The sequence below is a fragment of the Scyliorhinus canicula genome, chromosome 7, assembly GCF_902713615.1.
Source record: "Scyliorhinus canicula chromosome 7, sScyCan1.1, whole genome shotgun sequence".
In the NCBI taxonomy this organism is placed as follows: domain Eukaryota; kingdom Metazoa; phylum Chordata; class Chondrichthyes; order Carcharhiniformes; family Scyliorhinidae; genus Scyliorhinus; species Scyliorhinus canicula.
Window position 1 is genome coordinate 209,771,016 of NC_052152.1, and position 18,671 is coordinate 209,789,686.

The 18,671-nt window shown below is 50.5% G+C and overlaps 1 protein-coding gene and 1 long non-coding RNA gene across 2 annotated transcripts in view; both read right to left on the bottom strand.

The window, feature by feature from the left end:
• Nucleotides 1-11,173: 11,173 nt before the first annotated feature.
• LOC119969769 lies at nt 11,174-11,837 on the bottom strand. The gene is made up of 2 exons (XR_005461460.1): nt 11,758-11,837; nt 11,174-11,493 (listed from the first exon to the last, which is right to left on the bottom strand). It is a non-coding gene; the product is annotated as an uncharacterized LOC119969769 (long non-coding RNA).
• Nucleotides 11,838-14,880: 3,043 nt separating this feature from the next.
• Nucleotides 14,881-18,671, bottom strand: part of ergic3 (ERGIC and golgi 3) — a 29,879-nt gene continuing 26,088 nt past the window's right edge. The window contains exons 6-8 of the mRNA XM_038802409.1: nt 18,444-18,580; nt 18,132-18,187; nt 14,881-15,705 (exon numbers count right to left, since the gene is read on the bottom strand). Coding sequence (XP_038658337.1) covers nt 15,626-15,705; nt 18,132-18,187; nt 18,444-18,580 — 273 coding nt within the window. The 3' untranslated portion in view covers nt 14,881-15,625. The remainder of the gene's footprint in view (nt 15,706-18,131; nt 18,188-18,443; nt 18,581-18,671) is intronic.

The window sequence follows — 18,671 nt, forward strand, 5'->3', positions numbered from 1 at the left end:
CCAGCTCTCCAGAAAACAGCGGCACGTTTCCTATTCTTTGGAGATTTGGACTTGGAACAATTTCCTGGGTTTTGCTGTGTAATTCCAATTTAGGGGCTCTTTTGTCTCACCCACGCTGATACTCGCTGGCTCTGAGGTCAGGACCAGGCCAGATCAACCGAGAGCCACTGAGAACGGAAACAGCAAGATCTGGGAAATGGACTTTCGATCATTGGCAGGCGGTCACTTCAGAACTGTGTGCATCTGCTGCCCTCATGTGGTCAGATGTGGTGATTCAGTTACATTCACATTGCCAACAACCAATATCCCAACATCAATCAGTAAGACGCAGGGCAGCACAGTAGCACAAGTGGCTAGCACTGTGGATTCACAGCGCCAGGGTCCCAGGTTCGATTCCCGGCTGGGTCACTGTCTGTGCTGAGCCTGCACGTTCTCCCTGTGTCTGCGTAAATTTCCTCCGGGTGCTCCGGTTTCCTCCCACAGTTCAAAGATGTGCAGGTTAGGTGGATTGGCCATGAGAAATTGCCCCTTAGTGTCCAAAAAGGTGAGGAGGGGTTACTGGGATAGGGTGGAAGTCAGGACTTCAGTGGTCGGTGCAGACTCGATGGGCCGAATGGCCTCCTTCTGCACTTTATGTCCAATGTTCTTTTAACCTTCAGGACTCAACATTTAATCTCGGATCATAACCTTGGCATTTCTTTGTGGATAGCCACTGTTGATGATTCTGTTGTTATCATTTACACCTCTACTACATCCACATTTTGTCTCTGCCTGTTCCATTTGCACCTTTCGCCCAGCATCATCAATTTAATGCCTTCCATCCTGTGATACTTTATTTTATTCAGTCTTTCCTCTCCTGTTTCATCTCAAAGATTGGTGGGAGACTAGAGGACTGGGAAATCTTTAGGGGACAACAGAAAGCTACTAATAAACTATAAAGAAGAGTGAGATAGAGTATGAGAGTAAACTTGCTCAGAATATAAAAACAGACAGTAAAAGTTTTTACAAATATATAAAACAAAAAAGAGTGGCTAAGGTAAATACTGTATTGGTCCTTTAGAGGATGAGAAGGGAGTTTTAATAATGGGAGATGAGGAAATGGCTGAGGAACTGAACAGGTTTTTTGGGTCGGTCTTCACAGTGGAAGACACAAATAACATGCCAGCGACTGATAGAAATGAGGCTATGACAGGTGAGGACCTTGAGAGGATTGTTACCACTAAGGAGGTAGTGATGGGCAAGCTAATGGGGCTAAAGGTAGACAAGTCTCCTGGCCCTGATGGAATGCATCCCAGAGTGCTAAAAGAGATGGCTAGGGAAATTGCAGATGCACTAATGATAATTTACCAAAATTCACTAGACTCTGGGGTGGTCCCGGTGGATTGGAAATTAGCAAACGTGACACCACTGTTTAAAAAAGGAGGTAGGCAGAGAGCAGGAAATTATAGGCCAGTGAGCTTAACTTCGGTAGTAGGGAAGATGCTGGAATCTATCATCAAGGAAGAAATAGCGAGGCACCTGGATATAAATTGTCCCATTGGGCAGACACAGCATGGGTTCATAAAGGGCAGGTCATGCCTAACTAATTTAGTGGAATTTTTGAGGACATTACCAGTGCAGTAGATAACTGGGAGCCAATGGATGTGGTATATCTGGATTTCCAGAAAGCCTTTGACAAGGTGCCACACAAAAGGTTGCTGCATAAGATAAAGATGCATGGCATTAAGGGTAAAGTAGTAGCATGGATAGAGGATTGGTTAATTAATAGAAAGCAAAGAGTGGGGATTAATGGGTGTTTCTCTGGTTGGCAATCAGTAGCTAGTGGTGTCCCTCAGGGATCCGTGTTGGGCCCACAATTGTTCACAATTTACATAGATGATTTGGAGTTGGGGACCAAGGGCAATGTGTCCAAGTTTGCAGATGACACTAAGATGAGTGGTAAAGCGAAAAGTGCAGAGCATACTGGAAGACTGCAGAGGGATTTGGATAGGTTAAGTGAATGGGCTAGGGTCTGGCAGATGGAATACAATGTTGACAAATGTGAGGTTATCCATTTTGGTCTGAATAACAGCAAACGGGATTATTATTTAAACTATAAAATATTAAAGCATGCCGCTGTGCAGAGAGACCTGGGTGTGCTAGTGCATGAGTCACAGAAAGTTGGTTTACAGGTGCAACAGGTGATTAAGAAGGCAAATGGAATTTTGTCCTTCATTGCTAGAGGGATGGAGTTTAAGACTAGGGAGGTTATGTTGCAATTGTATAAGGTGTTAGTGAGGCCACACCTGGAGTATTGTGTTCAGTTTTGGGCTCCTTACTTGAGAAAGGACATACTGGCACTGGAGGGTGTGCAGAGGAGATTCACTGGGTTAATCCCAGAGCTGAAGGGGTTGGATTATGAGGAGAGGTTAAGTAGACTGGGACTGTACTCGTTGGAATTTAGAAGGATGAGGGGGGATCTTATAGAAACATTTAAAATTATGAAGGGAATAGATAGGATAGATACGGGCAGGTTGTTTCCACTGGCGGGTGAAAGCAGAACTAGGGGACATAGCCTCAAAATAAGGGGAAGTAGATTTAGGACTGAGTTTAGGAGGAACTTCTTCACCCAAAGGGTTGTGAATCTATGGAATTCCTTGCCCAGTGAAGCAGTTGAGGCTCCTTCATTACATGTTTTTAAGGTAAAGATAGATAGTTTTTTGAAGAATAAAGGGATTAAGGGTTATGGTGTTCGGGCCGGAAAGTGGAGCTGAGTCCACAAAAGATCAGCCATGATCTCATTGAATGGCGGAGCAGGCTCGAGGGGCCAGATGGCCTACTCCTGCTCCTAGTTCTTATAAGTATTCTCAGTTCTAACAGTCACAGATCTGAAATGTTCACGGTTTCTCACTCCACCTGCTGACTATTTCCAGAATCCCAGCATCTGCAGAATTTTGCTCTTTACGAAATAGCAGGAATAGACCATTCGGCCCATTGAGATGGCTCCAATATTTAATGCGCTCATGGCTGATCTCCCATCTCAATTTCACTTTCCCGCCTGCTATCCTTTGATTCTATGAGAGGCCAAAATCTGTCTATCCCCAGCCTTCAATATTTTCAATGGTGGAGCACCCACAACTCCCTGGGATACAGAATTCCAAAGATTCACAATCCTTTGAGTGGGGACTTTGTGGCACCTGAGAGATTGGAGGGGTTTTGTTATAACCTGCCTGCTTCCCATTGGCTGGGGACTAATGACAATCCCACAATCCTGTGGGAGTATGAGCTTCCCCAATAAGGGGGGGGGGGGGGGGGGCAGAGAAACCATTAGCAGACTCCCTGCATAAATAAAGCTGGCCAGTTTGGAACCGGCTGAGAGAGAGGAGTGAGCAGCAAGGACTTTGCTGTAAAACTCGTGCTGGATTCTTTGTGGCCCTCACAAAACTGGCGACGAGGGTTAACGTGAATAGCTGTCTACGCTGCTGAAGCCACCTCCCTGGATTTTTGTTGGATACAGGTTGGAAGTTGTTTTCTGTTACACCATGCCTCTGTATGGACGTTTGGATGTTTTTGATGCTGCGCTGGAAAGCTGGAACCAGTGCGCACAACGGATGCGTTACTATTTCCGGGCAAACAACATCACTGAAAACGAGGGCCAGGTGGTCATATTGCTCACCGCCTGCGGCCCGTGTACGTTTGGGGTGATTAGGAGCCTTACGTACCCAGCTGCACCGGACACCAAGACGTTTGATGAACTTGTGAACTTAGTGGGGCAACATTTTAACCCAACCCCATCCACGATAGTCCAACGTTACCGGTTTAATACCACTGAGAGGGCCCCAGGAGAATTCCTTGCCGACTTTCTATCCAGGCTACGCAGGATTGCCGAGTACTGTGACTATGGTGAGACCTTGTCAGAAATGTTACGCGACCGTTTGGTTTGCGGTATTAACAATGTGGCCGCCCAGAGGAAGTTGTTAGCTGAGCCAACATTGACTTTTCAACAGGCCATTCAAATAGTATTGTCCCGAGAGAGCGCAGAACGAGGAGTGCAGGAGCTACAGGGAATGGAGGTGCATGCCTTGGGGCGCAACCCCTTCCGTCCGAAAGCGTCTCCCTGCACCCCTGCGGTACCTTGGGTGAAGCGGCGTCCGGATCGACACCAGTGGCCGTCGGACATTCCTCCCCGAAGGGAGCCTTCTCCAGAACCAATGAATGAGGAGCCATGTCCGTGTCAGACTTGTGGGCGCCGACCCCGTCGCGGACTCCGGTCCTGGGGGCTCCAGAGGCACCGTCATTCCGACCGAAACTGGGGCCAGCCCAGGGGCCATACCTTCCGTTTGGATGAACCTGCGGCGACTACTCCCGAGGACGTGGAGACGGAGGATGACTGCCTGCAGCTGCATTGTGTGGCAGCTCCCCGTCTGGCCCCCATTAAGGTGACAGTACGGGTCAATGGTCACCCGCTTGAGATGGAGTTGGACACTGGCGCAGTGGTCTCCGTGATCGCCCAGAGGACATTCGACCGCATCAAGCAGGGTATACAGACCCTTACATTAACCAACACACAGGCCAGGTTGGCCACCTACACGGGGGAACCATTGGACATTGCAGGAACTACGATGACCCCTGTTGTTTATGGACGCCAGGAGGGGCGTTTCCCACTTATCGTGGTGCGCGGCCACTGGCCCAGCCTGTTGGGTCGGGACTGGTTGCGCCATTTGCGGCTACAGTGGCAGCACATCCTCCAAACAGTTTCTGGAGGGTTAACGGAGGGGCTAGGACGATACCCAGATGTATTGCAGCCCAGTTTGGGGAAAATAAAACAGGCCGTAGCCCGTATCCAAGTTGAACCAGGAGCCACGCCGCGCTATTTCCGGGCGTGCCGGTGCCTTACGCCTTTGAGAGGTTTACCGCGTGTTGCTGTCTACTTGGATGACGTTTTGATCACAGGGACGTCGGAGCAGGAACATTTGGGAAATTTGGAGGCTGTCCTTAGACGCTTTTCGGAGGCTGGAGTCCGTTTATGTCGCACAAAGTGTCTTTCAGGCGAAGGAAGTAGTCTACCTGGGTTATCGGGTGGACCGCGAAGGTTTGCACCCCGTCGCAGAGAAGGTGCGCGCGATTCAACAGCCCCCGCTCCGACTGACACTTCGCATCTTCGTTCGTTTCTCGGCCTCGTAAACTATTACGGGAAGTTCCTCCCCAATTTGGCAGCTACACTGGCCCCGTTGCACCTTCTGCTAAAGAAGAATCACACCTGGGTTTGGGGTCAGCCACAAGAAACCGCTTTCCGGCGGGTAAAACAACAATTGCCGTCGTCTGGGTTACTAACCACCTATGATCCTGGAAAGCCTTTGCTCGTCACATGTGATGCCTCCCCGTATGGTATTGGGGCCGTCCTGTCCCACAAGGTGGAGAACGGGGCCGAGCGGCCGATAGCTTTCGCCTCCCGCACACTGACTGCAGCGGAACAAAAGTACGCGCAGATCGAGAAGGAGGGCCTGGCAGTGGTCTTTGCGGTGAAACATTTCCACCAGTACGTATATGGCCGCCACTTCACTATCGTGACTGATCATAAGCCTCTGCTGGGACTTTTCAGAGAGGATAAGCCAATACCGCCCATTGCTTCCGCACGGATCCAGCGCTGGGCTTTGTTGCTCGCTGCCTACGAGTATTCTCTGGAGCACAAACCAGGAACCCAGATAGGGAATGCCGACGCACTGAGCCGATTGCCTTTATCGACCGGCCCCATGTCGACCCCCACGACCGGTGAGGTGGTTCCAACCCTAAATTTTATGGACACCTTGCCTGTCACGGCATCACAGATCCGTGAGTGGACCCAGATGGAGCCAGTCCTGTCAAAGGTTCGGCACATAGTCCTGTATGGGGGGCAGCATAGACAGCTCCCAGGCGAGTTGCGGGCATTTTCCTCCAAGCTGTCCGAATTCAGCGTGGAAGACGGCATCCTTTTGTGGGGGACGCGAGTGATTGTCCCGGAAAAAAGACAGGAACTGATACTGAGAGACTTGCACAATGGGCATCCGGGTGTGAGCAAAATGAAAATGTTGGCCCGGAGTTATGTCTGGTGGCCAGGCCTCGACACCGACATTGAGAAGGTGGCCCAAAACTGCTCCATTTGCCAGGAGCATCAGAAGCTTCTGCCGGCCGCGCCCCTACATCACTGGGAATGGCCAGGGCGGCCTTGGGCACGCTTGCATGCGGATTTCGCCGGCCCTTTTTAAGGATCCATGTTCCTGCTATTAATCGACGCCCAGTCTAAATGGTTAGAGGTGCATAAGATGGGAAGCACAACGTCCTGCGCAACAATCGAGAAGATGCGTTTGTCTTTCAGTATGCATAGCCTCCCCGAGGTGCTGGTCACGGACAATGGCACTCCGTTCACAAGTGAGGAGTTTGCAAGGTTCATGAAGATGAACAGCATACGCCATATCCACACTGCCCCTTACCGCCCGGCTTCAAATGGGTTGGCGGAGCGCGCAGTGCAGACATTCAAACGGGGCCTGAAACAGTCTTCCGGGTCGATGGATACGAGACTGGCTTGGTTTTTGTTTTCATACAGGATCACCCCCCATGTGGTGACTGGAGTAGCTCCCGCGGAACTCCTAATGGGCCGGAGACTTCGCACCCACCTTAGCATGGTTTTCCCGGACATTGGCGCAAAAGTACGCCGCACACAAGAACGGCAGGGACATGGTTTTTCTCGGCATCGGCCGATTCGGCAGTTTACGCCCGGTGACCCAGTGTTCGTTTGGAATTTTGCTGGTGGTGCCCAGTGGGTCCCTGGCGTAATCTTTCGCCAAACGTGCCCTATCTCTTACCAGGTACAAGCCCAGGGTCGTCTCCAGCGCAAACATGTAGACCACGTTCGGTCCAGAAGACTATCCCTGCCAAAGATTCCCCGCCCCAGGAGCTCATTTCTACAGCCGCAGAGACCGGACACAATGGAAAGTATTCCTCACAATCTTCCTCTGGTGCCTCACTCAAAGCCTGCGCAGGTCGTGACAGAACCGCATGGAGATAGAGACGCCGAGATGACGGAGGCAGCAGACTCTGACTCCGAGATGGAGACACAGGACACCTCAGAGGGGGAATCCTTGGGCCCACGGGCCGTGGATGTACAACCGTTACCCCGTTCATCACGGAAGCGGCGGTCTCCATCTCGTTACACGCCGCCCAATCCAGCGCCTCGTGCAAATGGTGTCTGGCCTGCGGCAAAACGAGTCCAACGCCCTCCTTCGCCAGGGTCTTTGGTGGATTCCTTGGACTTTATTGGGGGGGGGGGGGGGGGGTCTTACCACTGGCTGGGGACTAATGACAATCCCACAATCCTGTGGGAGTATGAGCTTCCCAAATGAGGGGGGCGGAGAAATCATTAGCAGACTCCCTGCATAAATAAAGCTGGCCAGTTTGGAACCAGCAGAGAGAGGAGTGAGCAGCAAGGGACGTTGCTGCTGCTCTGTGATATATGTTATTGTAAATAAATGTTATTTCTTTGTATCCTTAAACTGGTGCTGAATTCTTTGTGACCCTCACAAAAGGTTTGTTTCAATTGGTTGGTTGGTGGCCAATGGTTTGGCCAAGGACTGTGTTCTGCCCAGTAACCAACAGCAATTGGTTCCTGTCTGGTGGGGGTTATTTTTTAGAGAGAACTCGGGAGAAGCCACTGGATCCTCCAGGTGGAAGCTGCTCTCTCTCTGCCCCCTACTGTCTGAAGGCAGAAGCTTCTAGACTCTGAAAGAAGCTGTCTCTCCCTCTCTCTCTCTCTCCCTCCCTCTCTCTCTCCCTCTCTCTCTCCTCCCTCTCTCTCTCCCTCCCTCTCTCCCTCCCTCTCTCTCTCCCTCTCTCTCTCCCTCTCTCTCTCCCTCTCTCTCCCTCTCTCTCTCCCTCCCTCCCTCTCTCTCCCTCCCTCTCTCTCCCTCTCTCGAATGATGGCTGCCGGCTAATTCTCCGCGTCTACAGTGAAAACCGTTACTGGGTTTTAAAGCTGAAAGAAAAGATTACATCCGTCTGAAAGCCCGGACTGAAGAAACTAACTGGAAGCCGTCTGCCTCAAACAAAAACACTTCTCTTTTCACTTCCATCATTATTTTACACCCCGGCTGCTCCGGTTTGTCCCACAGTCCAACAATGTGCAGGTTAGGCGGAGTGGCCGTGCTGAATTGGCCCTTAGGTTAGGTTACAGGAAGGGGGATTGGACATGGGTAGGGTGGTCTTTCAAAGGGTCAGTGCAGACTAGATTGGCCAAATGGCCTCTTTTTGTACTGCAGGGATTCTGTGATTCGATTCATCATTGTAGTGATACGTATTAACAAGTGTACGGCAGCACAGTGGTTAGCACAATGGCTTCACAGTTCCAGGGTCCCAGGTTCGATTCCCTGCTTGGGTCACTGTCTGTGCGGAGTCTGCACCTTCTCCCCGTGTCTGCGTGGGTTTCCTCCGGGTGCTCCGGTTTCTTCCCACAAGTCCTGAAAGATGTGCAGGTTAGGTGAATTGGGACGCCGACTCAGTAATTGTCTCTGTACAAGAACATAACAATCACAGACCAATATATCCTTCCCCAAATATGGAGCTTAAAACTACACACACTATTCCAGGTGTGGTTTCACCAAAACCCTGTTTAACTGCAACAAGACTTTTTCATTCCTGTGTCCAATCTCCCTGCAAGAAAGACCAAAATGTCATTGGTTTTCCTTTTTAAAAAAATTTAGATTACCCAATTAATTTTTTTCCAATTAAGGGGCAATTTAGCGTGACCAATCCACCTACCCTGCACATCTTTGGGTTGTGGGGGTGAAACCCACGCAGACACGGGGAGAATGTGCAAACTCCACACGGACAGTGACCCAGAGCCGGGATGGAACCTGGGACCTCGGCGCCGTGAGGCAGCAGTGCTAACCCACTGCGCCACGTGCTGCCTGTCATTGGCCTAATTGCTTACTGCACCTATACACTAACCAAGGTGAATCATTTCAATTTCCCGCACGATAATCCATCTGCCTCCTTGTTACACATTCACAGAATCTAAACTCAGCAGGTCTGGCTGTAGCTGTGGAGAGAGAAACAGAGTTCATGCTTCGTGGATTTATGAAGGGAAAATCATGCTTGACAAATCTGTTGGAATTCTTTGAAGATGTAACTCGTACAGTCGACAAGGCGGGGTGGGTCAATGTGGTATATTTGGACTTTCAGAAGTTGTTTGACAAAGTCCCGCATTAGAGATTAATGTGCAATATTAAAGCGCATGGGATTGGGGAAGTGTATTAAGGTGGATAGAAAACTGGTTGGCAGAGAGGAAACAAAGAGCAGGGATTAATGGGTCCTTTTCAAATTGGCAGGCAGTAACTAGTGGGGTACCACAGGGATCGGTGCTGGGACCCCAGCTATTCACAAAATATATTAATGATTTGGATGAGGGAACAAAATGTAACATCTCAAAGTTTGAAGATGATACCAAATTAGGTGGGAGGGTGAATTGTGACGAGGATGCAGGGATCCTACAGCAAGATCTGGACCGGTTGGGCGAGTGGGCAAATCAATGGCAGATGCAGTATAATTTGGATAAATGCGAGGTTATTCACTTTGCAAGCAAAGACAGGAAGGCAGATTGCTACCTGAATGGTTGTAAATTGGGAGAGGGGAGTGTGCAGCGGGACCTGGGTGTCCTTGTGCACCAGTCGCTGAAGGTAAGCATGCAGGTGCAGCAGGCGGTAAAGAAGGCTAATGGTATGTTGGCCTTCATTGTGAGAGGTTTCGAGTATAGAAGCAGGGATATGTTGCTGCAATTATATCGGACCTTGGAGAAGCCACACTTGGAGTATTGTGAGCAGTTTTGGTCTCCTTCTCTGAGGAAGGATGTTCTTGCTCTCGCGGGAGAGCAGCGAAGGTTTACCAGACTGATTCCAGGGATGGCGGGACTGTCACACGAGGAGAGATTGACCAGGTTGGGATTGTTCTCGCTGGAGTTCAGAAGAATGAGGGGGGATCTCATAGAGACTTATAAAATTCTAACAGGACTAGACAGGGTAGATGTAGGGAAGATGTTACCAATGATGGGTGTGTCCAGAACCAGGGGTCACAGCCTGAGGATTCTGGGTAAACCATTTCGGACAGAGATGAGGAGACATTTCTGAGTGGTGAGCCTGTGGAATTCATTACCACAGGAAGTAGTTGATACTAAAACTTTGAATATATTCCAGAGGCAGCTGGATATAGCACTTGGGGAGAATGGGATCGAAGGCTGTGGGGAGAAAGCAGGATTAGGCTATTGAGTTGGATGATCAGCCATGATCGTGATGAATGGCGGAGCAGGCTCGAAGGGCCAAAGGCCTCCTCCTGCTCCTATTTTCTATGTATCAATGAGTCTGGATTCAGAATTGGTCAGAATTCTGACTCGAAACGTTAAGGGAAGGGAAAAAAGCCACTTTTGTTTTTTAATTTAGAGTACCCAATTATTTATTTTTAATTTATTTGTTTTTTCCAATTAAGGGGCAATTTAGCGTGGCCAATCCACCTACTCTGCACATCTTTGGGTTGTGGGGTGAAACCCACACAGTCACGGGGAGAATGTGCAAACTCCACACGGACAGTGACCCAGGGCCGGGATTCGAACCCGGGTCCTCAGTGCCGCAGTCCCAGTGCTAACCACTGCGCCACATGCCGCCAAAAGCCACATTTTTTGAGGGCAGAATTCCACCTGCCTCCTCCTGTTGGTTCTAGCCAGTGTTGGAATTTTAAAGGATGTTCCTGTGTGATGTGTCTGCATTACTGAGGCACAGGTTACATTTCCAAATCAGTTGGGAAATGTCAGGTCAGCAAGGTGCTACAGTCCATCGGACTCAATTAATCATCTACAGTCCCCTTTTCAAACCCATAATCTTGTACCACAAACTCATTTTAATGCATGTTTTCATGCATAACGGTTGTCAAAAGCTTTCTGATACTCAGATGAAACAGAGTTTATCAAAGTTGATGCTCACTAATTACCCCCCTTTGCCCCTTTTAGCAACTGCAATAATTACTTGATGCTCCTTTAACCTCACACACATTTCACCCAAAGTTATTAACCTAATCTCATGTCTTCAGTGAAAAGCTTCAGCAGAGAGCTGGTCACATTATTACCTTATTCTCATTTGTGGTTTTATATTTTTCAATAATTTCAAAACAAACAAAACTTAAAAATAGATCTGATTTTATTTTGGTTTAATTTTCTGACATAGACAAGAATGATTTTTCTCCCGTTCATCTTTACTATCACCTTGTGATCTGAGTGCAGAATCTTGAACCACAACAGCTGCTTAATCTCTGGAATGGTTACCCTCTCTCCCAGCCCCAGTTATCAGCACTGCCTCCACTTCCCTTCATCGTGGACCCAGTGTCTCCCTCTGTATTGCTCTGTCTGTGTAATCCTGCACCCAACAATCTGCTGCCTTAACTCGCCTTCCACCACCTCTCCCTGCTCCTACACACACGTTGGCCCTTCCCTTCCACCACCTCTCCCTGCTCCTACACACACGTTGGCCCTTCCCTTCCACCACCTCTCCCTGCCTCTACACACACGTTGGCCCTTCCCTTCCACCACCTCTCCCTGCTCCTACACACACGTTGGCCCTTCCCTTCCACCACCTCTCCCTGCTCCTACACACACGTTGGCCCTTCCCTTCCACCACCTCTCCCTGCTCCTACACACACGTTGGCCCTTCCCTTCCACCACCTCTCCCTGCTCCTACACACACGTTGGCCCTTCCCTTCCACCACCAGCTCTCCTCCTCTCAATCCTCCCCCTCCAGGTTGTACCATTTACCCAATCATCCTGCTCTGCCCACACCCACTGCTACCCCACCCACTGCTGCCCCCACCACGCTCTGCCCCCACCACGCTCTGCCCCCACCCACTGCTACCCCCACCACGCTCTGCCCCCACCATGCTCTTCCCTCACCCACAGCTACCCCCACCACGCTCTGCCCACACCCACTGCTACCCCCACCCACTGCTACCCCACCCACTGCTACCCCCACCCACTGCTGCCCGCACCCACTGCTACCCCCACCACGCTCTGCCCACACCCACTGCTACCCCCACCACGCTCTGCCCACACCCACTGCTACCCCCACCACGCTCTGCCCCCACCCACTGCTACCCCCACCCACTGCTACCCCCACCCACTGCTGCCCACACCCACTGCTGCCCCCACCCACTGCTACCCCCACCCACTGCTGCCCGCACCCACTGCTACCCCCACCACGCTCTGCCCACACCCACTGCTACCCCCACCCACTGCTACCCCCACCACGCTCTGCCCCCACCCACTGCTACCCCCACCACGCTCTGCCCCCACCCACTGCTACCCCCACCCACTGCTGCCCACACCCACTGCTGCCCACACCCACTGCTACCCCCACCCACTGCTGCCCACACCCACTGCTACCCCCACCCACTGCTGCCCACACCCACTGCTGCCCCCACCCACTGCTACCCCCACCCACTGCTACCCCCACCCACTGCTACCCCCACCCACTGCTACCCCCACCCACTGCTACCCCCACCCACTGCTACCCCCACCCACTGCTACCCCCACCCCACTGCTACCCCCACCCACTGCTACCCCCACCATGCTCTGCCCCCACCCACTGCTACCCCCACCATGCTCTGCCCCCACCCACTGCTACCCCCACCATGCTCTGCCCCCACCCACTGCTACCCCCACCCACTGCTACCCCCACCCACTGCTACCCCCACCCACTGCTACCCCCACCCACTGCTACCCCCACCCACTGCTACCCCCACCACGCTCTGCCCCCACCCACTGCTGCCCCCACCCACAGCTACCCGCACCCACAGCTACCCCCACCACGCTCTGCCCACCTATCATGTTCTTCCATCGCAAACTGCTCAATTAACCCTTTATACAATGTGTTCTTTCAGACATAAAACACTGCAGGTCACAGACAGACAAGAGCAACATGTTAGATGAGAAACTGAAAAATTGAATATAACTGTAATCATGATGCGTATTTCCAGAAATCACACTCAGAATGAGACCAATCCTATTGTCCCATCACTGTCTCATTAACACCTCCAGAATATTCCCCATTCTGTTCATCTCTCCGCTTCTAACCCTGACGCACCCAGACTAACCCTGACACACCCAGACTAACCCTGACACACCCAGACTAACCCTGACACACCCAGACTAACCCTGACGCACCCAGACTAACCCGGACGCACCCTGACTAACCCTGACGCACCCAGACTAACCCTGACGCACCCAGACTAACCCTGACGCACCCAGACTAACCCTGACGCACCCAGACTAACCCTGACTCACCCAGACTAACCCTGACGCACCCAGACTAACCCTGACACACCCAGACTAACCCTGACGCACCCAGACTAACCCTGACGCACCCAGACTAACCCTGACGCACCCAGACTAACCCGGACGCACCCAGACTAACCCTGACGCACCCAGACTAACCCTGACGCACCCAGACTAACCCTGACTCACCCAGACTAACCCTGACGCACCCAGACTAACCCTGACCCACCCAGACTAACCCTGACCCACCCAGACTAACCCTGACCTCAAGAATACTCCCTTTGCCACCCTGAACCGGTTGGCAGTTTTCAATTCGGCTCAAACCCAGGCCGGGATTCTCTCCTACCCGGCGGGGTGGGCTGCACCGGCGCTGAGGGGTGGCGTGAACCACTCTGAATCCTCCGCACCTTCAGGGGCTGGGCTGGCGGGGTTGGCACCATGCCAGCAATGCCGAAGGGCTTGGCGCCATGCCAACTGGCGCCGAAGGGCCTCCGCCGGCTGGCGTGAGTGCCAGTGTGTGCTGGCGTTACCCCAGCACATACACAGGGGGGGTTCTTCTCTGCACCGGCCATGATAGACCGTTACACAGGCCGGCGCGAAGGGAAAGAGTGCCCCCACGGCACAGGCCTGCCCGCAGATCAGTGGGCCCCGATCGCAGGCCATGCCATCGTGCCCCGCCCCCCACCCCCCCCCGGGCCAGATCACCCTGCGCCTCCCCCCCCGCCCCCCCCCCCCCCACCCCCAGGACTCCGCTGGCTGCCCCCAGAGCCAGGTCCTGCCGGTACAGACCTGGTGTAATTCATGCCAGTCGGACCCACCGAGAACGGGCGGCCGCTCGGCCCATCGCAGAGCGGAGGATGGCCGGGGGAACCGCTGCCAACGGCCCCCGACCGGCGCGATTCCTGCCCCCGCTGAAAAACCGGAGCCGGATCGGGGCGGGATTCACGCCGCCCCCTGCCGATTCTCCAGCCTGGCCGGGGGGTCGGGGGGGGGGGGGGGGGGGGGGGGTGTCGGAGAATCCCGACCCCACACTCTTCTTCCGGTTTAACTCTTGGAACAGAACAATTGTCAGAGCCCGTGGGAGAAGCTGTGATTATTCTTTGTAAAATCAGGCAGGAAAACTTGTCAAATAAATTAAATGTTCAACAGCAAAAGCCTGGATACAAATATTTCCTTTAAAAAATAAATCACTTCAAAAAATAACATTGCCAAATTTAAACAATTTAACTTTCAATCCCAGAAGTTAATGAAGTGTTTTAAAGTTACTACTTTAGCTCAGTTCAGAGACTGGTGTCAGAGACTCTCTCTTTCATCCCCCACTGTCCCCATCAAACACTCCCAGGACAGGTACAGCACGGGGTTAGATACAGAGTAAAGCTCCCTCTACACTGTCCCCATCAAACACTCCCAGGACAGGGACAGCACGGGGTTAGATACAGAGTAAAGCTCCCTCTACACTGTCCCCATCAAACACTCCCAGGACAGGTACAGCACGGGGTTAGATACAGAGTAAAGCTCCCTCTACACTGTCCCCATCAAACACTCCCAGGACAGGTACAGCACGGGGTTAGATACAGAGTAAAGCTCCCTCTACACTGTCCCCATCAAACACTCCCAGGACAGGTACAGCACGGGGTTAGATACAGAGTAAAGCACCATCTACATTGTCCCCATCAAACACTCCCAGCTGTATCCGAAAGCAACTAACATGGTAAAGGAGAGGGACTGAATGTAGGACGTTGCAAATTGGTGGGGAGTGGTTTGGTTTGGGTTGGGGAGCAGGTGGATGGAGCAGTGGATCGGTTTCTGTCTCTGTCGAGTGACCATCACTGCAGCGGAGAGTATCGGAGAACAAGCAGGCAATAAACAATTCTGTCCAAGCAGAGATGCTGAGGATGTGGAGGAAGGAATCGGGAGGACAGTTTCCTGCCCAAAATCAATGCTGCTTTCATCAAGCAATTGTCATTTTTGAAGTGAAGATTAAGAGAGGTGAAGATTGGGGAAGTGTAGGTCAGGAAGTGAGAATTTACAGAGTGTGATTCAATGCACACCTTTAGGGATCAAAATCACTAACATAAATAAACCTGCTCACCACATTTTTAGAAATTACATTCCCCTACAAACATCCAACTTCAGAATTGGGTACATGTCAGGCATTATTTCAATGTGAACAGATAATCTGAATGGTCCCAAAGAAACCTGGCCCAGTTTATCCAACTCTTTGCATGAATAATTCTTCTTATAATAGAGATATCCAGAGTGAGCCTCTCCATTCAGCCCATCAGTCAGCAATTGGTAGCCCCTGTGCTACACGGCTTTTCCCAGTTCGATCTTCTTCTGTATAGCCCGGGCAGAGTGATAGATCAATGAGTCAATAAGGCTTGCCACTGTAAGAGAGATAGCCCATTATAGGAAGCATCATACTGTGCACATGGAAAAGGTGTACAATGATCTTTGTATATATATGATTAGTACATGATGTATGTGCTCTGTGACGAATGAAGGATTTTAGATATATTGGATTATAAACATTTGCCAATTTAAGGGTTAAAAGCCTGGGGTTAGAGTGTGTTTGACTGCCGTAGTCATGTTTTTAAAAAAAGTATCTTGCTTTGCAAGACCAGAAAGCTTTTAGGAGTCAGAAGGGAAATGGACCACCGTAAAGTCCTGGGCCAATACACTGTTGTTTGACTAGGGGGAGTCCCTGGAGAGTTAATGTATTTTCAGCCTGGGGCGGTAATTTGTTTTTAGCTTGGTGAGACGATGCCATTGCTGGGTGGAGTTAAGGTATTCAGAAATTTTAAGAAAGCTTTTGAGTCGAGTTCTGATCTGGCTAACACTGAGTCCACCTGCAAGGTATTTTGCTCTCACTGTAAGATAGTTAAAAATGATTAATAGTATTTAAAGCAGAGAAGACTTGTCTGAGGACAAGGGGAAAGCTGAAACAATCCAGTTTAAACAGCTTTTTGAAGACATCCAGCCAGAGTTTGTAGCGGTTCTAACAGAAGCCAAATCTGTTCAGGAAAGCAAGTACGACAAAGAACATTCAGTGCAGGAGGTCATTTGGCCCATCGAGTCTGCACCGACCCACTTAAGCTCTCATCTATCCTTGTAACCTGATAACCCCATCTAACCTTTTTGGACACTAAGGGCAATTTATCATGGCCAATCCACCTGACCTGAACGTCTTTGGACTGTGGGAAGAGACCGGAGCACCCGGAGGAAGCCCACACAGACACGGGGAGAACGTGCAGACTCTGCACAGATAGTGACCCAAGCTGGAATCGAACCTGGGACCCTGGCGCTGTGAAGCCACAGTGCTATCCACTTGTGCTATCGTGCCACCCATTGGGATGTGGGATGGATTGACAGCTGTATATTTTTCTTTTCTTGTTATTTCATTAGGAATAGAGATAGTAATTAAGGGTATTTCAATTACTGTACAGAGTAGTATTGATTAAGGGGTAATTGTAAGCTATTGTCCAGTGCGATGTTAAAGATTTTAATAGTGTGTTAATAATAAAGTTCTGTTTTAAAATACCAGCTCCCTATTTCTTTGTGCAATCTCTCCTGGAGAGAATCAGTCTTTCTACAGACTTGTAAATTAAACTAAAATATTGCGGTTTTGGTCCAGCATCTGCCAATTTTGCGGTCTGGTCTGGGAATGTAATAGCTCATACACCGGTACACGTGTGTAGATGCAACATGTATGTTTTTGTTCATACACAAGGCCATTGTTGATTCTCAATCCCCAATTGTTCTTGAGAAGGTGGTGAACATACAAATATAATTAAAGCAGCCATTTGGCCCCTTGCTCTGCTGTTTGATAAATTCATAGCTGATTTGATTGTGACCTCTACTTTGCTGTCTAACCCCAATAACCTTTGACCTATAACCTGTATAACCTTTGCCTCTGACCAGTTTGGAGGGTAGCTCCACTTATCAATCTGGAGTCACATGTATGCCAGACCAGTTAAAGACAGCAGAGGTGGGTGGCATGGGGGCGGCACGGTAGCACAGTGGTTAACACTGCTGCCTCACAGCGTCAGGGTCCCAGGTTCGATTCCCAGCTTGGGTCACTGTCTGTGCTGAGTCTGCACGTTCTCCCCGTGTCTGCGTGGGTTTCCTCCGGGTGCTCCGGTTTCCTCCCACAAGTCCCGAAAGACGGCCGTTAGATAATTTGACATTCTGAATTCTCCCTCTGTGTACCCGAACAGGTGCCGGAATGTGGCGACGAGGGGATTTTCACAGTAACTTCATTGCAGTGTTAATGTAAGCCTACTTGTGACAATAAAGATTATCATTATTAGTTTGGGCCAGTGTCACTAAAACTCAAGAGGAATTAGTGCAAACGTTTTGAGGAATCTTTCAGACCGATTGGGATTGTCCTCAAACGTGATGAGGGGGGGGACTAATCCATTACTGACACCACAGCCAATCCACTACTAAGTCCAAAGATGTGCAGGTTAGGTGGATTGGCCATGCTAAATTGCCCTTAGTGTCCAAAAAGGTTGGGTGGGGTTACTGGATTATGGGGGTAGGGTGGAGGTGTGGGCTTGGGTAGGGTGCCCTTTCCAAGAGCTGCTGATTTATTATACAGTCTGTGCAGCACGTTGCAGAGCGCTGCACGAGAGCAGCAACATCCTGGACCTACCCTGGACAAATGGAAGGCTATCGTTCAGTATACATCGTACCTGACTATGGCTCACAGTAACACAATGTGAGTCGGTGGCTCTGTTAGATAATGCTGCCGTTCCACTAATTGTCCGTAAGGATCTGTAATAAACTCAGCAAACAGGCGCAATATCATTACCTGTAAATACTCCTCCAATAATGGCACAGACGCCAGTGAGGAAATGTGTGAATGATCTGTAACAGAAGAAACACAAGCTGGGTGAGGGCAGTATACAGGATGATCAGCGTTAATTTACCTACAGCCCTTGGGGATTGTAGTGTTGAACAAATCAGTTCAGCATCGCACATCCAGCTCAGGCCCTGTGTCCACGTCAAACATTCCAGCTCAAAGCTCCAAATGTCTTCAATATTCACTGATTAAAAACAAATTCTGATCTTCAGATAACACATGCTGAAACAATGCAACCAACACCAAATAGATTTGACATACCTGTGTTTTTCTGTGAACTTTACCATCATTGGAGACAGTTCGTAAAGCACAAAGACCCCCGGGAGACCCTGGTCTCCAATTAGCCCATTTGCCACTTTCTCATGCCGTGTGACTGAAAACTGGTTTGTCCTCACCACCTAGAAGCAAAGAGCAGTCAGCACCTGGCCCATCACAGCAAGAACAATTGAATATATATCCCAGCCAGTGGCACTGCGTAGGACACATCAC